The sequence below is a fragment of the Salvelinus namaycush genome, chromosome 4, assembly GCF_016432855.1.
Source record: "Salvelinus namaycush isolate Seneca chromosome 4, SaNama_1.0, whole genome shotgun sequence".
Taxonomy (NCBI): domain Eukaryota; kingdom Metazoa; phylum Chordata; class Actinopteri; order Salmoniformes; family Salmonidae; genus Salvelinus; species Salvelinus namaycush.
Genome location: NC_052310.1, coordinates 75,683,234 through 75,701,076, shown reverse-complemented (window position 1 = coordinate 75,701,076; position 17,843 = coordinate 75,683,234). Strand labels below are relative to the sequence as shown.

Sequence of the window (17,843 nt, the reverse complement as noted above, 5' to 3'; positions counted from 1 at the left end):
ACTGTACATGAAACAAGGCCTGGAAAAGGGAGAGATTGACCTGAGTCAATACAGTTCTGAGACTAAAGGAATGTTATCTTATTTGGCCAGCAGAGGGAGTCGTTTCCTTAAAGTTAAATTATGACAACTTGGAATAATGGAGCTGGTGAATGGACTTGAAATAGGAAGTATCCTCATGATTGTGAAATATAAATGTACCATGCCTGGAGTGTACTGGTCAAATAAACTTGTAATCAGACTTTTTTTAATATAAAACGTACCCAATACCAAATCAAATCAAATCAAGCCTTATTTCTACAGCAAATTTCAGACATGGAATGCAACACAATGAGCTTCACAGGAAAAAACGAATAATGACAATGAAAATAAAAACTGAAACATTTACTACACAACAAACATGAAGATAAAAACTAAAGAATAACATGAATGTAATGACTCAAAAGCCCCTTAAGGAAAAGCAAAGCTAAAAGGGTGGGTTTTAAGGTGTGTTTTAATAATAAATGTAGTGTACTGCAGTTGAACAGCAGTTTTACTGCACTCTTACATTGCAAACTTACTGCAGCAAATAAAACGGTGTTATTTTGGAAGCAGTGTCTACCTCATGCAAATACTGCAATCTTTTTTTGTAATGGTTCTAGACTTTGGGATAGTTAAAAGTCCAGTGCCTGAGGACCTGAGGGACCTGCTGGGTACATAACTTACAAGCATGTCTGACATGTACTGAGGTGCACAATCGTGGATTGATTTAAAAACCAATAGAAGAATCTTAAAATGAATTCTAAATCTCACAGGCAGCTAGTGCAGACCTGGAAAACCGGTGTAATGCGTGCTCTCTGTCTGGTCTTGGTCAGTACCCTTGCTGCAGCATTCTGTATATTTTGCAGTTGACCAATGGCTTTTTTAGGTAGAACAGACAGGAGAGCATTGCAGTAGTCAAGCCTGCTTGTAATAAAAGCATGGATGAGTCTCTCTGTATCAGCCTGAGAGAAAACATAGGCTACTACCTGATGAGCTACTATATAACTATAACTAAGGTATAAGATTGTTGCTGCAATGCTGACATCTGTCAAAATGACCTGTCAGGTCAAAGAAGTTAATAAATACATGTGAATGTCATTCATATTTAGTGTGTCATGAGGTTGTAACAAAACTGAAGGAGACTCTAGTAAGAACAAACGAGAATCACATGAACCTATTTGATCAAGAAAACATGGTGCAGATGAGGCAATGTCTGAACAATTCCAACGGTGCTCATTTTAATAAAATGCACAATTATGTGTTTGTTACTGTCACGTTCCTGACCTGTTTTCTGTTGTTTGGTATGTGTTTAATTGGTCAGGGCGTGAGTTTGGGTGGGTAGTCTATGTTATGTGTTTTCTATGTTGGGTTAATGGGTTGCCTGGTATGGCTCTCAATTAGAGGCAGGTGGTTTTCATTTCCTCTGATTGAGAGTCATATTAAGGTAGGTTGTTCTCACTGTTTGTTTGTGGGTGATTGTTCCTGTGTCTGTGTAATCCACATGGGACTGTTTCGTTTGTTCGTTCGTTTTAGGTAGTCTGTTCCTGTTCTTGCGTCCTTCGTCTATATGTAAGTTTGTTTGTTTCAGGTCTGTTGCCTTCGTTTATTGTTTTGTAGTTTGTTCTAGTGTTTTGTCAGTGTTTCGTCTGTTTTGAAATAAATAGTTATGTATTCATCACCCGCTGCGCCTTGGTCCGTTCATACACCACCAGACGAACGTTACAGTTACTGTCACACCCTGACCATAGAGAGCTTTTTATGTCTCTATTTTGGTTTGGTCAGGGTGTGATTTGGGTGGGCATTCTATGTTCCTTTTTCTATGATTTGTATTTCTTGGTGTTTGGCCGGGTGTATCCTTTTTCCCACCTGTATTTGTGGGTAGTTGTCCATGTATAGTTGGATGTGAGCATTACGTTGGCGGCACGGTTTCGTTTTGATGTTTATTGTTGGCGACATCTTATAATAAAGAAGTATGTACGCTCACCACGCTGCACCTTGGTCTACTGTTTCCACCTTAGACAATCGTGACAGTTAGAACATGGTGTTTTTCTTCATCTTCTATGATAAAATGATGGTCCACAAACAAACATTAAAGATATTCTCTTGACAAAACTTTATTAATGAGGAATTTGCCCTCAGTGGTGAAAATGACACCACTACCAAAGGACAGGTATATTTTGTGGAAATAAGAATATAAAGGGCATACTCACAATACATATTGATATAGATTTTATTTTATTTTATTGACTCTTTCTCTAGAAGATAACATTACATCATGTGTAATTATTCATGTTTTCTCATAGAAAAACATAGTAGCTCAAAAGTCTGGGTCAAGGACAAGGGCAAAACAGTGAAATAGATGTATAAAATGCATCTGAAAAGTAGCTAAAATACTTGATAGAGAGGTGTTGAAAAAAATATGGGGTGATTGTAGTGTGAACTTAACATATGAAGAATAAAAACATGTATTTTTTAAATAATATCCACAAAATTGACCCTGAGGACATAGAAGTTCCCGTAGTTGCCCAAAGCATGCTAAGCAGTCTGTCATTTTTCTCCAAAAACAGCAGAAGCATCATTTCCATCACAGTCATTTCCATCACAAACTTAACTCTGATGGAAATGACAGAACATAGTGGAAATTACAAAAATCCATTATGTTATTACTTTTTACTTTTATTTACTTTAGGCTTATTTAATCATGTTTTAAATTACTTTAATATAGAAAATGCTCCAAGGTGTGCACAATTGGAAAACTTGAGTCTTTTTCTTTGTTTCTAGAAGATGCCACAAAACAGCACAGAGGTCACAGACATAGAAACAAAATAAAAAATGATCCTATACGATACTAGGAACATCTGCAAAAAGACAGGAAGAGATACTGGAAGAAAAAAAGAAGGGAGAAGTGATATCTATCTTCGAGCTTACAAAGCGAGTACAAAGAAGCAAGAGATGGCTATAGAAATGCAACCAACGGAATAGAAGACAGACTTTAAAGAGAACAGTTGCAATGGAGACCTACCTATCAGGCAACACAACACCTTAGTCACCAGATGACTTGCAGTCAGAACACGAGGCCATCATAACTGCCCATAACTTACCTGCCCTGATGCACGCCCTGATACCCCTTCCTCATCATCTGCAACAGGAATGACAAGTCAAATACTTGTTGGAAGGAAAAAGGTTGGAAGTGGTCGCTCAAAAACATAGAGATCTTTGCATGACAAATGCCAAACTTGATAAAGCTTAATGGAAAAATGAGAAATATTAAAAAAAGCATGATCAACTGATGAAGAAAATGGAGAGACAAGATTCCCCAAAGACAAAGATAAAACAGAAAATGAAGGGAACTCTGAAGAACTTGAGAAGGATTTTATTGTTTCAAAATGCCATCATTGCAGAGTTAAAGCAAAAGTATCAAAAAATGTGCAGTGCCAAGGACAAACAAGCGGCTTCAAAAATGCTCAGGGGCAACATCCTGAGAAAGTATGGCCTGGTCAAAGCCTCAAACAGAGAATTTGGATTTTCAGCAAAAGCATTGAGGGCAAATGAAAACAGGCCAACCAGTCTTCAATACTCCAGGTAAAAGCAGTGTAACATAATTAGCACAGCCACAGAAGAGAAAATCACTAGATATCTATGCTGTGCTAATTATGTTACACTGCTTTTACCTGGAGTATTGAAGACTGGTTGGCCTGTTTTCATTTGCCCTCAATGCTGTTCCTCGTTAGTGTGTCAACCGTAGAACAATAACAGGGAAAAAGGACACACTAACGAGGAACAAGAAAAAAAGCAGAAGTGAATGGCACAATTCAGAACCTTTATCAGGATTTTAAGAGGGAAAATTCAGATATTAAAATGTCCTACCATGAATTCTTTAAAAGACGTATTTTTGGGTTGTCAAGTCAACAGTCCAGGATAGGGACACATGCCACATGCAAAACCCACGCCAATGTCCAGTTCATGGCGGACAAACTACAGTATCACAAAGTGATCAGCTGCAGCAACAATGAGAACCTTATCGAGTCTTTGTGCTGTGAGAACCTGAAGAAAGAGTGTATGTAGAGAGAGTGCTCCCTTTGCCAAGCCAAAGAGCTTAAAACATCTGACTTTGATGCTGGTGAGCAGACATGGTGGTTTGAGTGGAAAAACAAAGCTGAAGAGAGAGAGAAGGAAAAACAAAGAAGGAAAACATGGAGAAGTTCACTGTACATTTGACAGAATAAGAAAAGGTGTGTGGCACACTCCATATTCTACTGAAGGACTTGTCCAAAGGATTGAAATAGAAGTTGGGGAAACATATGTACAACATTCGACACCAATACTCCAAACTGAGAGAATTAAGAGAATCTGCAGAAAGAGGAGATCATTGTGCATACTGACTTTGCAGAGAACTCAGGGGCGCAACTTTCACTGGGGATGGGGACGGGGGGGACGTGTCCCCCTCACATTCTGAAATTGCATTTTTGTCCCCTTCAGTTTTATCATTTGAATGTGATACAAAATGAGGCAACGGTGTGCTTTAGGACCATGCAGACACCTCCGAGCGGTCGGATAGGCTGTTTGGAATGTTTTATCCGACTGGATAAAACTATTTATAATAATAATTTTCCCCCCACTTCTCAAACCAAAGTTGTGCCACTGAGGTGATCACTTTGGTGATTCTCACATGCAGGTGACCCTCCACACCTGTGTTGGGTATACCACAAATGATACCGTTTCACTTTTCTCACTGAGCTCTTCTATGTGGATGACCCCTCTGCAATCTGGGCTCATCTTTCAAAAACACTGGCCTACGTCCTTGAGCTCTGCCCACTTTTGGAATCTTACTTTCTCTTAAATGAATTACATGTTTTACAATGGTTGTTGTTCAAAATGTTTGCAATAAAATATTGTTTTCATAAGTTATTTTTACATAGATGTCTTTTCCACCACACCTTGTCATTTCCACCACACCCATATTTTTTAGGAAAATTAGTATACTATGTATAATTTACATTGATTGATTTGTTTTAGATAGGGAAATCATATAGTTGTTATCATAATCTCACTAAAAGGTTGGGTGGAAATATATATATTTTTTAATGATAAATAAATATTTTCAGCTGTCACAAAGGCAAGTTTATACATTCAGGCGTTATGTTGAATTATTAATTTTAGGAAAACCTTAAAAAGCACTTAAAATAATATTCAGTGCAAGTTAATGTACAAATGTATAAGAAATGTGTTATAAAATAATTGTATGATATTTCATTTTCAACTAAAATGGATGTTTAATTATGTGATGGAAATTACATTTGTCTATGGCTGTCTGAGAAGAATGACGAAAATATATAAATTCCTGAATAATACGATCGCAGCCCATTATCGGATATTATTTCTAGACAAATCAAAGATGATTATAATACTGGTAAAATGGTGTTTCAATACATTTTAATTTCTGAAAGCTTACCGGGACAAAGTGCCCGAAGATGCAGAATCACCCAAATACTGAATTTGTTCAACCATTTTTCTGGAATACCCCTCGGAAGAGGAAATCGCATTAGCAGAGTTTTAGTTCTGAACGACCTTCGTCCATTCACCAAAATGTTTTAGATAATGAAAATAAAATACACACCATTTCATAACCACTATTTTGACTTCAATCAATTAAGTTATTTTGTTTAATTGGAAACATATTTACACATGGTTCATTTGCGTTTGAAAACACAGAAATAGCTTCAGAAAGAGGTCTCCGTAACGCTATCGCACTTGAGTTGTAATTGTTCTTGCTTTTCTGTCTCTTAGTCGCTCACTAACTGTATTGCAGAATGGAACTGTTGCTGTTGTCAAGATGTCCAGGCGTAAATCTTTTGAAACGCAAGGTTCAATCCCGTACACATAGACTAGTTTGGTTAGAATGCCAGACGTCCCGTGGGCGAGAGGTAAGTGGGAAAAGGTTCGAACCTTTGGCACGCGCTTCGCTTTTACCCCGGCGGAGATGCACCTCTCTCGTGCATTGTGTTCCACTTGGACAGTTGAGGAGCTCATGGACAACCACGGTAAACTTAGCCAACTACAGCTCCTCCACAGACTCCGAACAAGCAACACAACAAGAAGTTGACAGCAAAGATCTGCAATCAACAGAAACAAAACAAACTCCAACTCGGATACCCACTGAGGATGTCAAAAGGATATTACAACTGGCCCACCCAGAGCGCTTGCGTCTGTCGGGTAGGACATGTCACTGGTTCACTGTACCACAGGGACAACTTCTAAAATGACAAACGTGACACTGAAATAACACTGTTATCACTAACTTGTGCCTGTGTAGGGCTGACTTCATTAAAACCTTTATTCCTTACTTAGGCCCTATTTGTTGTCATGAAAGTTTACATTTTTTTAACAATAATGCAGTAACTTTCAGTTTTGATTCTTATATTTTATCTACGCTATCCTCCACAGCGGCTGTGAGTTTCCTGGTGGTTTCCAGTGCTGTCACCATGTCGGCGCCCTTCTTTCTGGGCCAAGTCATTGACACCATCTACTCAAGCTCCTCGGAGGACTTCAGTGCCTCCCTCTGCTCTCTGTGTATCACGCTCTTAGGGGTGTTTCTCTGTGGGGGCGCTGCCAATGCAGCCCGTGTCTACCTCATGCAAATCTCAGGTGTGTGTCACAATTTGCTTCCAGTGCATGCAGAGTAGGTTTCCATAGCCATTACACAGGTGACTGTATGAGGGAACTTAACTTACTATCTCTGAACATTTTCATGACTGTTTACACTTTGATGCCATACAGAGGAAATGTATTACACAATTATGTTATGACTCTTGCAGGGCAACAGATTGTAAGGAATCTAAGCGTATCCCTATTCTCCTCGATTCTGAGGCAGGAGGTGGGGTTCTTTGATAAGATCCGTACCGGGGAGCTCATTAACCGCCTGTCTGCGGACACGGCTGTCATCGGGCACTCCCTCACAGACAACCTCTCCGGCGGGATCAGCACTATCGCGCAGGCAGCAGCTGGGATCAGCATGATGGTGAGAAACAGGTAAACTGGTTTGTTTTCTCTGTACTGGGGTCAGTTCTAAGATTGTGAGTCACATCAGAATGTAAGTTAACTGGTTTATTGTCATGAGGAAGATGTGATTTTTTTCATCCCTTCGGGTACGGCTTTCCTCGGGTGGACACTACACAACTTTCAAAATCCTAACATCGCTGAGCCTCTCACATGAAATAACTATCTTTCCTGTAGTTGTTTGTCTTGTCAACATTGTGGCGCGCACACTAAAATAGTGATGAGCTATGGCTCAAAGCAGCCTTGTAAACGTTCAGTCAGACATTCACTCTTGCCATACAGCCATACAGAGTTGAATTGAATAATATTCCTTGTGAACTTCAGACCTGTAACGATTTGACACTTTCGCTTTGGTTAAAGGCAAGTACAAACGCATACTAGTAGTAGCCATTGCTCCTGCTCGAGATTACACATTCTGTGTGATGCAAAACGTCATCTCACTGGCTTCTCTAGTGAGCTCTCATTTGCTATTGCTGATCACCGTTCTCAAAACGTGTTGTTGTACATCTCACACTACAAGAGCATTGCAGATTTTGTGCCGATAAAATCAAATATGTTTGAAAATATTGGGACGTCTGTGACTACTTAACGACGAGATCGGTAGCCCTCAGATTGCGTCTTTGACCTGCAAACATTAAACGCGTGTAGGTGACGGCCGCGTGCCTACTCAACGACATGGGGATTTTGTTTTCGATCTCAAAAACTTGTCTGGGACCGCTAAATTATGGCCAAAATCGTGTCATGTACACCCGACTTAAACTGCTCCATTGTTCTGGTTACTCTACGTAGATTGTTGACTGTCTGTTTTGATCAAAGTAATTTCTGTCACAACAAGGAAATTAGAATTTAGCAAGTTACTTGAGTTTCTTCCTTGTTTACTGTATTCCTAGGACCTCGTTTCTGAAACAAATGACGTAAAGCAAAATATCCATTACACATTATTATACTAAATATAGTCAAGTTGAATATCTTGATAAATATGTTCACACATCCTCTTTATTCATTAGTGGCTTTACTGGTTCAAAAGGTAAAGGGCAAGCTTAAAAGACTTGAGCTGAATTGCCTCCTCACGTTTCCTGGCCTCTCCTTCCCTCTCTGCCAACAGTTTTACGTGTCACCCAGTTTAGCAGCTTTTGTGCTGCTGATCGTGCCTCCTATGGCTGGCCTGGCTGTCATATACGGGAGATACCTGCACTCCATATCCAAACGCACACAGGACTCTCTGGCCGAGGCCACACAGGTAAGACAAGGCCCACTAACGGCTCATCATTACAGTCATTATTGAGGCAGTGTTTCCCCGAGATTACTCTCCAAGCAGAGCACAAATACAACCTAATCAACATCCAGGTCTTTTAACCCCAAAATATTGAATTGAAACCAATTGATCAGACTGATACTCTGTTGTTCTGTCCTCTTGTAGTTGGCAGAAGAGCGTATCAGCAACATGAGGACAGTTTGTGCGTTTGGTAAGGAGCTGACAGAAGTGGCTAGGTATACAGAGAAGGCCAACTACATTCTCCACCTGGCCAAACAGGAGGCTGTTTTGCTGGCCGGGTTCTTTGGAGTGGTGAGCATTCAGCCATTCAATGTTGCCCAATTTTCCCTAAAGAGATGGTTTATTTTAGCCTCTTCCTCTTCATTTTGGACAGTTAAGCAAGGTCAATAAGCTGGGTTATGTCAAAGGTCAAACAACCCAACAATATCAATATCATGTGAGCTATAACTTGAGGTTACTTGCGTTAACCCCGGTTATCTGATAACGAGTGAGGTCTCTCGCGTCCCAATAGTGAGAGACCGAAACAAGTATTTGAAAGAGAACTCAATGGACCTCTGATCCAATTCTAATCAATTAATTTTTACTTAATTAAAAAAAATAATAATAATGTTTCCTCCCCTATTCTCCAGTGCCCTGGATGCAGAGAATGAGTTCCTGGTCCAGGAGGCTCTGGAGCGGCTCATGGATGGGTGCACGGTGCTGATCATCGCCCACCGCCTCACCACCATCCAGAACGCTGACGCCGTGGCGGTGCTGGGCCAGCGGTGTGTGGTGGAGTGTGGTCAGCACGCACAGCTCCTGGGCAACCGCCAAGGCCTCTTCAGGAAGCTGATGGAGAAACAAGCCTTCTTCCAAGAGGGGCAAAAGCGAGCGTTGAAAAGAGGACAGGGGAGCTCTTTAAATGTAGAGAAAGTGCCTTTACAGTAGCTTTACAGTAGCTGTGTGGTGATGTGCTCTGCCACACTCCTCAGTACGTCAGTGTGTGAATCAGATGAAGCTGCACGTGCATATCAAATGGAACATGGATGATTTTGGACATGTTAAAATTGAGTACTGCAGATATCTCATATAACTGCTGGGATTCATTTTGAGATGGTCAATGGGGTTGGCTTCTCTTCTTGAGGACACCCAACTCATTGAGCATCCTCAAGAGGTTAGTGTTTCTTGAAAATAAGAAGGACATTAAAACTCTGAAGTATGTCACGTAAATATTGTCAATTAGGCAGGCCTATTTCCAAGACACGGCAAACATACAGAGAACTGAAATACAAGCTACATTGTCATAAATGTAGATGATAATCAAATAACATATTATATTCCAGGTGATAAAGCAATGAATGAACCTCCACTGATCAGTTATGAAAATGATGTGCATATCCATGAAAATATTCTGCTATTCAAAGGTGCTTTTGTGTCTTTGCTACCAGTTTGGTGAACATGTCTGCACAATCTAACATTCAGTAGGTAAAATTGAATTCAAATCTATGTATTGCCCTAGCTAACACACCTGACTCCCAATAATCAACTAATCATGATATTCAGTTTAGAATGTAATTAATTGAATCAGCTGTGTTTTGCTACGGGTGGGGGAAAAGTGTGACACCACTCCGGCCCCCTGAGGACTGTAGTTGCCTGTCCCTACATCACTTTTACTCATATCTACAGATGACCCTATCCCTATATCACTATTGTATTCAGATGTTTTGGGGCATAAGTCCTATATAAATGTTCTCTACAGAAGGCTGTTGGGTAAAATCAGTATGTTGTAATAATGTTATCAAATATGATATTTTGATGATTTTGTGTTCTAAATTATTAGGCATCTGTGAAAAATAAAATCTAATTGATATTCTGTGAATACTTTTTCAAATTAACCCCCACTAATAGCCCTACTAATACAGCAGATGCAGTACTGACATTACATGACAGGTTTATATCATACTCAGTCATCACATATTCTCTGAAAATATTTCCTCATACCAAAAGAGGGTGCTATTACCCTATTGATTTTTTTTCTCCAATTCGTGTGTGTAAATTGTGTTTAAAAAAGTTCTAATTTTACCTGAACTACACTGAACGAAAATATAAATGCAATATATAAAGTGTTGGTCCCATACTTCATGAGCTAAAATAAAAATTCCCAGAAATTTTCCATATAAACAAAAATTGCATTTTTCTCAAATTTTGTGCACAAATTTGTTTACATCCTAATTGGTGAGCATTTCTCCTTTGCAAGATAATCCATCCACCAGACAGGTGTGGCATATCAAGAAGCTGATTAAACAGTGTGATCATTACACAGGTGCACCTTGTGCTGGGGACAATAAAAGGCCATATGCAGTTTTGTCACACAACACAATGCTACAGATGTCTCAAGTGATGCAGGAGCGTGCAATTAGCCTGCTGACTGCTGGAATGTCCAACAGAGCTGTTGCCAGATGATTGAATGTTAATTTCTGTACCATAAGCTGCCTCCAACGTCGTTTTAGAGAATTTGGCATTACGTCCAACCGGCCTCACAACCGCAGACCTCCACATCAGAGGAGTATTTCTGTCTGCATTAAAGCTCTTTTGTGGGGAAAAGCACATTCTGGTTGGCTGGGCCTGGCTCCCTAGTGGGTGGGCTTATGCCCTTCCAGGCCCACCCATGGCTGCACCCCTGCCCAGTCATGCAAAATCCATAGACTAGGGCTTAATGAAATTATTTAAATTGACTGATTGCCTTATATGAACTGTAACTCAGTAAAATGTTTGAAATTGTTGCATGTTGCGTTTATATTTTTGTTCAGCATAATTTTTAAAGATTCAGTTCAGACATCTGGGCTATCCAAAACAATTCCTTGGATTTTTGCCTCATCCATTCTATTTATATACCTTTGTGACCCCTTTCAATTATCAAATACACTACATGATAAAAGGTATGTGGACACCTGCTGGTCGAACATCTCATTCCAAAATCATGGGCATTAATATGGAATTGGTCCCCCCTTTGCTGCTATAACAGCCTCCACTCTTCTGGGAAGGCTTTCCACTAGATGTTGGAACATTGCTGCGGGGACTTGCTTCCATTCATCCACATGAGCATTAGTGAGGTCAGGCACTGAAGTTGGGCGATTACGCCTGGCTCCAATTCATCCCAAAGGTGTTCAATGGGGTTGAGGTCAGGGCTCTGTGCAGGCCAGTCAAGTTCTTCCACACCGATCTCGACAAACCATTTCTGTATGGACCTCGCTTTGTGCATGGGGCCATTGTCATGCTGAAACAGGAAAGGGCCTTCCCCAAACTGTTGTCACAAAGTTGGAAGCACAGAATCGTCTAGAATGTTATTGTATGCTAAAGCGTTAAGATTTCCCTTCGCTGGAACTAAGGGGCCTAGCACAAACCATGAAAAACAGCCCCAGACCATTATTCCATCTCCACCAAACTTTACAGTTGGCACAATGCTGTGGGTCAGGTAGCGTTCTCCTGGCATCCGCCAAACCCAGATTTGTCTGTCGGACTGCCAGATGGTGAAGCGGGATTTATCACTCCAGAGAATGCGTTTCCACTGCTCCAGAGTCCAATGGAGGTGAGCTTTACACCACTCCAGCCGATGCTTGGCATTGAGCATGGTGATCTTAGGCTTGTGTGTTGCTGCTTGGCCATGGAAACCCATTTCATGAAGCTCCCGACGAACAGTTCTTGTGCTGATGTTGCTTCCAGAGGCAGTTTGGAACTCTGTGGGGAGTGTTGCAACCGAGGACAGACGATTTGCATGCCCTACGCGCTTCAGCACTCTGCGGTCTCGTTTTGTGAGCTTGTGTGGCCTACCACTTTGCGGCTTAGCCGTTGTTGCTCCTAGACGTTTCCACTTCACAATAACAGCACTTATGGTTGACTGGGGCAGGGCAGAAATGCGATAAACTGACTTGTTGGAAAGGTGGCATCCTATGACGGTGCCACATTGAAAGTGACTGAGCGCTTCAGTACAGGCCTTTCTACTGCCAATGTTTGTCTATGAGGATTGCATGGCTGTATGCTCAATTTTATACACCTGTCAGCATCAGGTATGGCTGTAATAGCCCAAATCCACTAATTTGAAGGGATGTCCACATACTTTTGGCCATGTAATGTAGGTCAGTTTAGAGCCCATTATCTGTCATGAAAACAGAGGCGCCAAATTAATGTGACTAGAAGAGACCTCTGAACCTCATTAAAGCTAGAATCCTTAATTGAAACAATAAAGCAGACACCCCATCTCGGTTTTGGTAAAAAATCTGAGGGATAGTCCTGGAGAAATGGAACCACTCTCAAATTAATAGACAGAGATGTGGATGCAAAGACTGGCCATCCATGACATTAACACTATAGTTTAATCATCTTTTGAGGCTGTTTGTTGACATTTACATTGTTTACTAACTGTGGGGTATACAAATCTTATATTTGGGGTTTTGATGGGGTACGACAGTTGAACTAAGCTCATGAGGCGATTGGATTGAATCCCAGCCCTAGTCTATCCTTGCCCTAGTACACTCTTATAAAAAAGGTTATAGAAAAGTTTATATCGCTTGCTTCATATATGGCACCCCTAAAGGTTCTAGGCAATTCAAGAAAATGGGTTAATTGGGCTTCTGTATTAAAACCTTTAGGGGTGCCATAATACATAATATACTAACAAGCAATAGAACCATTTTTGATTTTAATTAGAACTTTTTTTCTAAGAGTGTAAGGTTCTCTAGCCCAGGCTGGAGTGGTCTTCTGAGTGGCTAAACTGGGGCATCACCTGCTGGGGCAGACAGTTGAGTGGCAGCAGCTGGGATCGCAGACCCTTTCAAACCAAACCAGCCTCAGATGTAGAGCCACTAAAAAAACGCTTTATTTATTTTGTACAACACAATACATAAGATCAAGTGAATGGAAGGACTGATTTTCACAGAATTTCAATAGAAAATAATGCTCAGCAGCTATTCATAAACACAGCATTCTAAGGTTGGATATGAGATTCTTGGATAGCTTATTGTGTCATGTGGTCTGGCTACACTGCTAACGGTTTAGACAGGGTCATGCCAACACTGAATTAACCCTGGCCTCCTGTGGTCTCTGTCAACAAATTATTTGACTGGGGTGTTGCTGTGAGCAGATGACCTGGACTATTTCTTTAAAAAAAAAATATATATATATATACTTTATAATAAATGTATTAGACCTACTAGAACTTTTTTACAAACCTAATGTTAAGTAGCCAATAAATAACCGACTATGCTGCTTACCATAACATGCTTAGTTAGCATAGAATAGCTGTTATGATCTGTTTCTGAGAATCTGTCTGACGCTGGCCATAAATAGGTCAGGCTACAGCTGCACACTGATGGAATAATAATATCTTTATTTGGTCTTCTAACAAAATCAACATTTCAAAAAATGATAACTTTGTATGCATGCAACTAGCAAATAGCATCATGGAAATAGTTTCATTAAACGTATGCTACTACAGGCCTGAGTCAATGGGGCATCTGTTATTGTTTGGATAACCCACTGTGGTCTACAGCTCTAAACCGAGTAAAATCCCAAAGATCAAACTAGCAAAAATTACAGACCAACCCATTGTTAAAACGTCTGTGCAATTGCATAAAAATTATATGAAAGGAATTCCATTCTCAAAGGAACATTCACAGTTTTGTAATCAGCCTGCAGTAGTTTGACAGAACAAGAACGTAAACTACCTTCCTCCCTTGGTGTTGTCATTCCTATATTGCTATAAGGTTGCGGTCCTTGATAAGGGAAGGGCTTTCCAACCGGGATCCTGTTTGCAGTTATAGTTTGCTATGCCATGAGGGTGTCTTACAAATCACAGGCTCTCCATATACGGCTCTGGCACCATGGCTTGGAATCAGGACAACAGTCCCATACATGGAGAGGCCTGCTGCTCACTTCGAAACCGGGGAGCCCTGTAACCTGCCTTCGAAGTCTCCCCCTGTCACCCCGAAGAACCTAATATGGATGACGGCTGGGTAAATGTCCAATGGAATACGTAGACATTCTCAATGGTGGGTAAGGGAAATAGGCCGAACGCGGTGAGTATATAAGGTTGCAAGTGCCACTGTAGCTCGATCCAGCAGCAGTTGTTTTCCGTGTTCTGAGCTTCATTTGAGACAGACAAGGTAAGAACCTGGAATCAACCCAAACCTCAAAGACTGGATCTACTATTTATGGATTGATTTCAATGGAAATATTCTATTTTTTTTATTTTACATCTGCGGGACCAATTAATATTACACAAGATACTGATAGTGATGTCACAGGCTCTTCACCTGAAGAAATTACTAATGGAATTGTATAGGCTACAACATGGGGAAGGGTAGAACAACGATAAAATACACATTTCCTTTCTATCAGATTACTTGGTAAACCCTTGTTTGTAGAAGCCTAATAGACTTGGCTACCTTGATTTTGTGTCGTGAAATAAATTGGAGTATTTGAGTTGAAAAACAATAATTGCAGAGATCATTTCACTCATAGAACAAATTAGTGTAGACCTATAACATGGGTATACAACAAGGAGAACATGTCCAGTAGGCTATTCAGCGGGCGACAACATCAATGGGTGAATCTAATGTTGACACAACTCAAATGACTTGTGTCAAACTCAATTCAACATAATGTAACGACCCTGGGTTTATAAGCGCGGATATCGACCCTGGTCTTGAGAATGCTTTTGTGGCACAGTCGATAGCGCGCTGGACTTCGGGCTAGAAGATCGAATGTTCGAGACCTGCTCCCTGCTTGTTTCATTACATTGGTGTCAGAAGTGATCGGACCTTGCATCCACGACAGTGCAGGTGCTTGACCGTTGAGCCCGTTCCTGTAAGACGTAGCGCGAGGACGCGCTCTTTGAAAGGAGGGAGTAGTGTACCGACCCTGGGTTTATAAGCGCGGATATCGACTCTGGTTTTGAGCATGCTTTTGCGGCACAGTCGATAGCGCGGTGGACTTCGGGCTAGAAGGGCGAGGGTTCGAGACCTGTTTCATTACAATAATATCGACATAGTAGCATGAGTAAATGTTATGATTATCTAAACAAGTCCTGTGTGTTAGCTGTCATTTGTGGCTTGTACAATACATAATAAATTGGACATACAGTTTCGGTGTGCATCGTGCGTTATCTTGTTCTGTGATGTGTTACACAGCTCCGACGTGCGTGCGCCATGCAGAAAAATTAACATACTTTTTTACTTGTATTATTAAGAACCCAAGATGTGTGACGACGACGAGACTACTGCTCTTGTGTGCGACAACGGCTCCGGCCTTGTGAAGGCTGGCTTCGCCGGTGATGACGCACCCAGGGCTGTCTTCCCCTCCATCGTTGGTCGCCCTCGTCACCAGGTAAGATCTGCTCTCCAATGACGTTTGCAACAGGCCCATATTACGCATTTTCCCCCCAGCAAATCCTGTATTGTCCATCTACGTCCCCATATAAACCAACGAGTCTCCTCTTTCCTCCAGGGTGTCATGGTCGGTATGGGTCAGAAGGACTCCTACGTAGGAGATGAAGCTCAGAGCAAGAGAGGTATCCTCACTCTGAAGTACCCCATCGAGCACGGTATCATTACTAACTGGGACGATATGGAGAAGATCTGGCACCACACCTTCTACAACGAGCTGCGTGTGGCCCCTGAGGAGCACCCCACCCTGCTCACTGAGGCCCCCCTGAACCCCAAGGCTAACCGTGAAAAGATGACCCAGATCATGTTTGAGACCTTCAACGTCCCCGCCATGTATGTTGCCATCCAGGCTGTGCTGTCCCTGTACGCCTCCGGTCGTACCACTGGTAAGGAATGCAGAGTTTACGCATTTAAATAATTCACCTAAAACAACATATCGGCTACGTGTAGCCAACCATGTCTCTTTGTTATGAGTTCATTCAGATGAATATTGATGTTTTGGTTTATGTTCAAGGTATTGTGCTGGACTCCGGTGATGGTGTGACCCACAACGTGCCCATCTATGAGGGTTATGCTCTTCCCCACGCCATCATGCGTCTGGATCTGGCTGGTCGCGATCTGACTGACTACCTCATGAAGATCCTCACTGAGCGTGGCTACTCCTTCGTCACAACTGGTGAGATTTAGTTTGCCTTGTTTTACTAACCATGAGAATGCCATGCGTAATCTGTCAAATGAGAAAAGACGCACAAGACGTGCGCATTTGGCTGTGCATAATTGCAATAATTTGTTCCATTTTCTGAGCAAAAATACTTCTTAATTACAGCCGAGCGTGAGATTGTGCGTGACATCAAGGAGAAGCTGTGCTATGTGGCTCTTGACTTCGAGAACGAGATGGCCACTGCCGCTTCCTCCTCCTCCCTGGAGAAGAGCTACGAGCTTCCCGATGGTCAGGTCATCACCATCGGTAACGAGCGTTTCCGTTGCCCAGAGACCCTCTTCCAGCCTTCCTTTATTGGTACGTAATCATCGTATAACGAGTAGGGCTAATATATATGCCTGCTATGTTGGTCGAATTAAAGAGATTATGTTTCTAATACGATATGATCTCAACAGGTATGGAGTCTGCCGGTATTCACGAGACCGCCTACAACAGCATCATGAAGTGTGACATTGACATCCGTAAGGACCTGTACGCCAACAACGTGCTGTCCGGCGGTACCACCATGTACCCTGGTATTGCTGACCGTATGCAGAAGGAGATCACTGCCCTGGCCCCCAGCACCATGAAAATCAAGGTAATTATATAATCGACAACCCAATGACAATATTCTGACATTTAAAATAACTTTGGGGAAAAATAAAATAAACATTTAGATCTCAACAATACAATCTTAATATGTCATGTTTTTTTTGTTTTTTTTACTAATACTCAACTTCATTCCCTATAGATCATCGCCCCCCCTGAGCGTAAATACTCCGTCTGGATCGGTGGCTCCATCCTGGCTTCCCTGTCCACTTTCCAGGCCATGTGGATCACCAAGCAGGAATACGACGAGGCAGGCCCCAGCATTGTCCACCGCAAGTGCTTCTAAACCTATCATCGTCTCCAGTGTCTGCTTTCTCTGGATTGCGAAGAGAAACAACATGTTGTTACTGGACTTTTTTTGCCACACTTTTATTTTGTAACCATGTTACCTGGGGGAAAAAATCTGCAAATGTCAACCAACATCAACAAGAACGAAACATGCCATGTTATTATTCAACATGTGAACGTGAATGTACATAAATACTAAGTTATTAAAGTCCATTATTTGGTATTTTCATACATTTCTGTTTTGTAATCATCAGCCTATGTTAGAAAATACATAACATGATCATCATGCAATGAACCAATAGGCTTGCCTACTCGTGCACATGCACAGGTAGAATGCATGGCAAATTTAGGATTTTCATTCTGAATGCAATGGCACTGTGAGATAATAGGCTATTGGAAATTCCAAGGTCAACCACATTTTATTGTTATCAAATTTCACACATTCGGACGTTTACGCACATGATAAAACTGCATG

General features: G+C 41.4%; 2 protein-coding genes across 6 annotated transcripts; both read left to right on the top strand.

Annotated features, from left to right (window-relative positions):
* The first annotated feature begins 3,981 nt into the window (after window positions 1-3,981).
* LOC120046004 (ATP-binding cassette sub-family B member 10, mitochondrial-like) lies at window positions 3,982-9,277 on the top strand. Its single transcript, XM_038990919.1, has 8 exons — window positions 3,982-4,075; window positions 4,694-4,716; window positions 6,036-6,231; window positions 6,463-6,663; window positions 6,834-7,036; window positions 8,180-8,314; window positions 8,495-8,688; window positions 8,980-9,277. Exons 1-8 carry the CDS (start codon window positions 3,982-3,984, stop codon window positions 9,275-9,277), a joined length of 1,344 nt encoding a protein of 447 aa, XP_038846847.1.
* A 5,121-nt stretch (window positions 9,278-14,398) lies between these two features.
* On the top strand, window positions 14,399-17,603 carry LOC120046830 (actin, alpha skeletal muscle 2-like). 5 transcript variants are annotated; one of them, XM_038992371.1, is made up of 7 exons: window positions 14,399-14,490; window positions 15,576-15,712; window positions 15,833-16,157; window positions 16,286-16,447; window positions 16,598-16,789; window positions 16,888-17,069; window positions 17,223-17,603. In XM_038992371.1, the coding sequence occupies exons 2-7, from the start codon at window positions 15,584-15,586 to the stop codon at window positions 17,364-17,366; spliced, it is 1,134 nt and encodes a 377-aa protein (XP_038848299.1). In that variant the 5' UTR covers window positions 14,399-14,490; window positions 15,576-15,583; the 3' UTR covers window positions 17,367-17,603. The 5 variants fall into 5 exon arrangements, with proteins under 5 accessions (XP_038848299.1, XP_038848298.1, XP_038848301.1 ...); XM_038992370.1 differs by lacking the exon at window positions 14,399-14,490 and adding an exon at window positions 15,104-15,385; XM_038992373.1 differs by lacking the exon at window positions 14,399-14,490 and adding an exon at window positions 15,139-15,168.
* Window positions 17,604-17,843: the final 240 nt, after the last annotated feature.

Coding starts and splice junctions, on each gene's coding strand:
- LOC120046004 (XM_038990919.1), top strand. CDS start 3,982: ATGGCGGACAAACTACAGTATCACAAAGTGATCAGCTGCAGCAACAAT. Junction 7,037..8,179: donor CAGCTGGGATCAGCATGATG/GTGAGAAACAGG, acceptor CTCTGCCAACAG/TTTTACGTGTCACCCAGTTT. Junction 8,315..8,494: donor CTCTGGCCGAGGCCACACAG/GTAAGACAAGGC, acceptor GTCCTCTTGTAG/TTGGCAGAAGAGCGTATCAG.
- LOC120046830 (XM_038992370.1), top strand. Junction 16,790..16,887: donor CTTCCAGCCTTCCTTTATTG/GTACGTAATCAT, acceptor TGATCTCAACAG/GTATGGAGTCTGCCGGTATT. Junction 17,070..17,222: donor CCAGCACCATGAAAATCAAG/GTAATTATATAA, acceptor CATTCCCTATAG/ATCATCGCCCCCCCTGAGCG.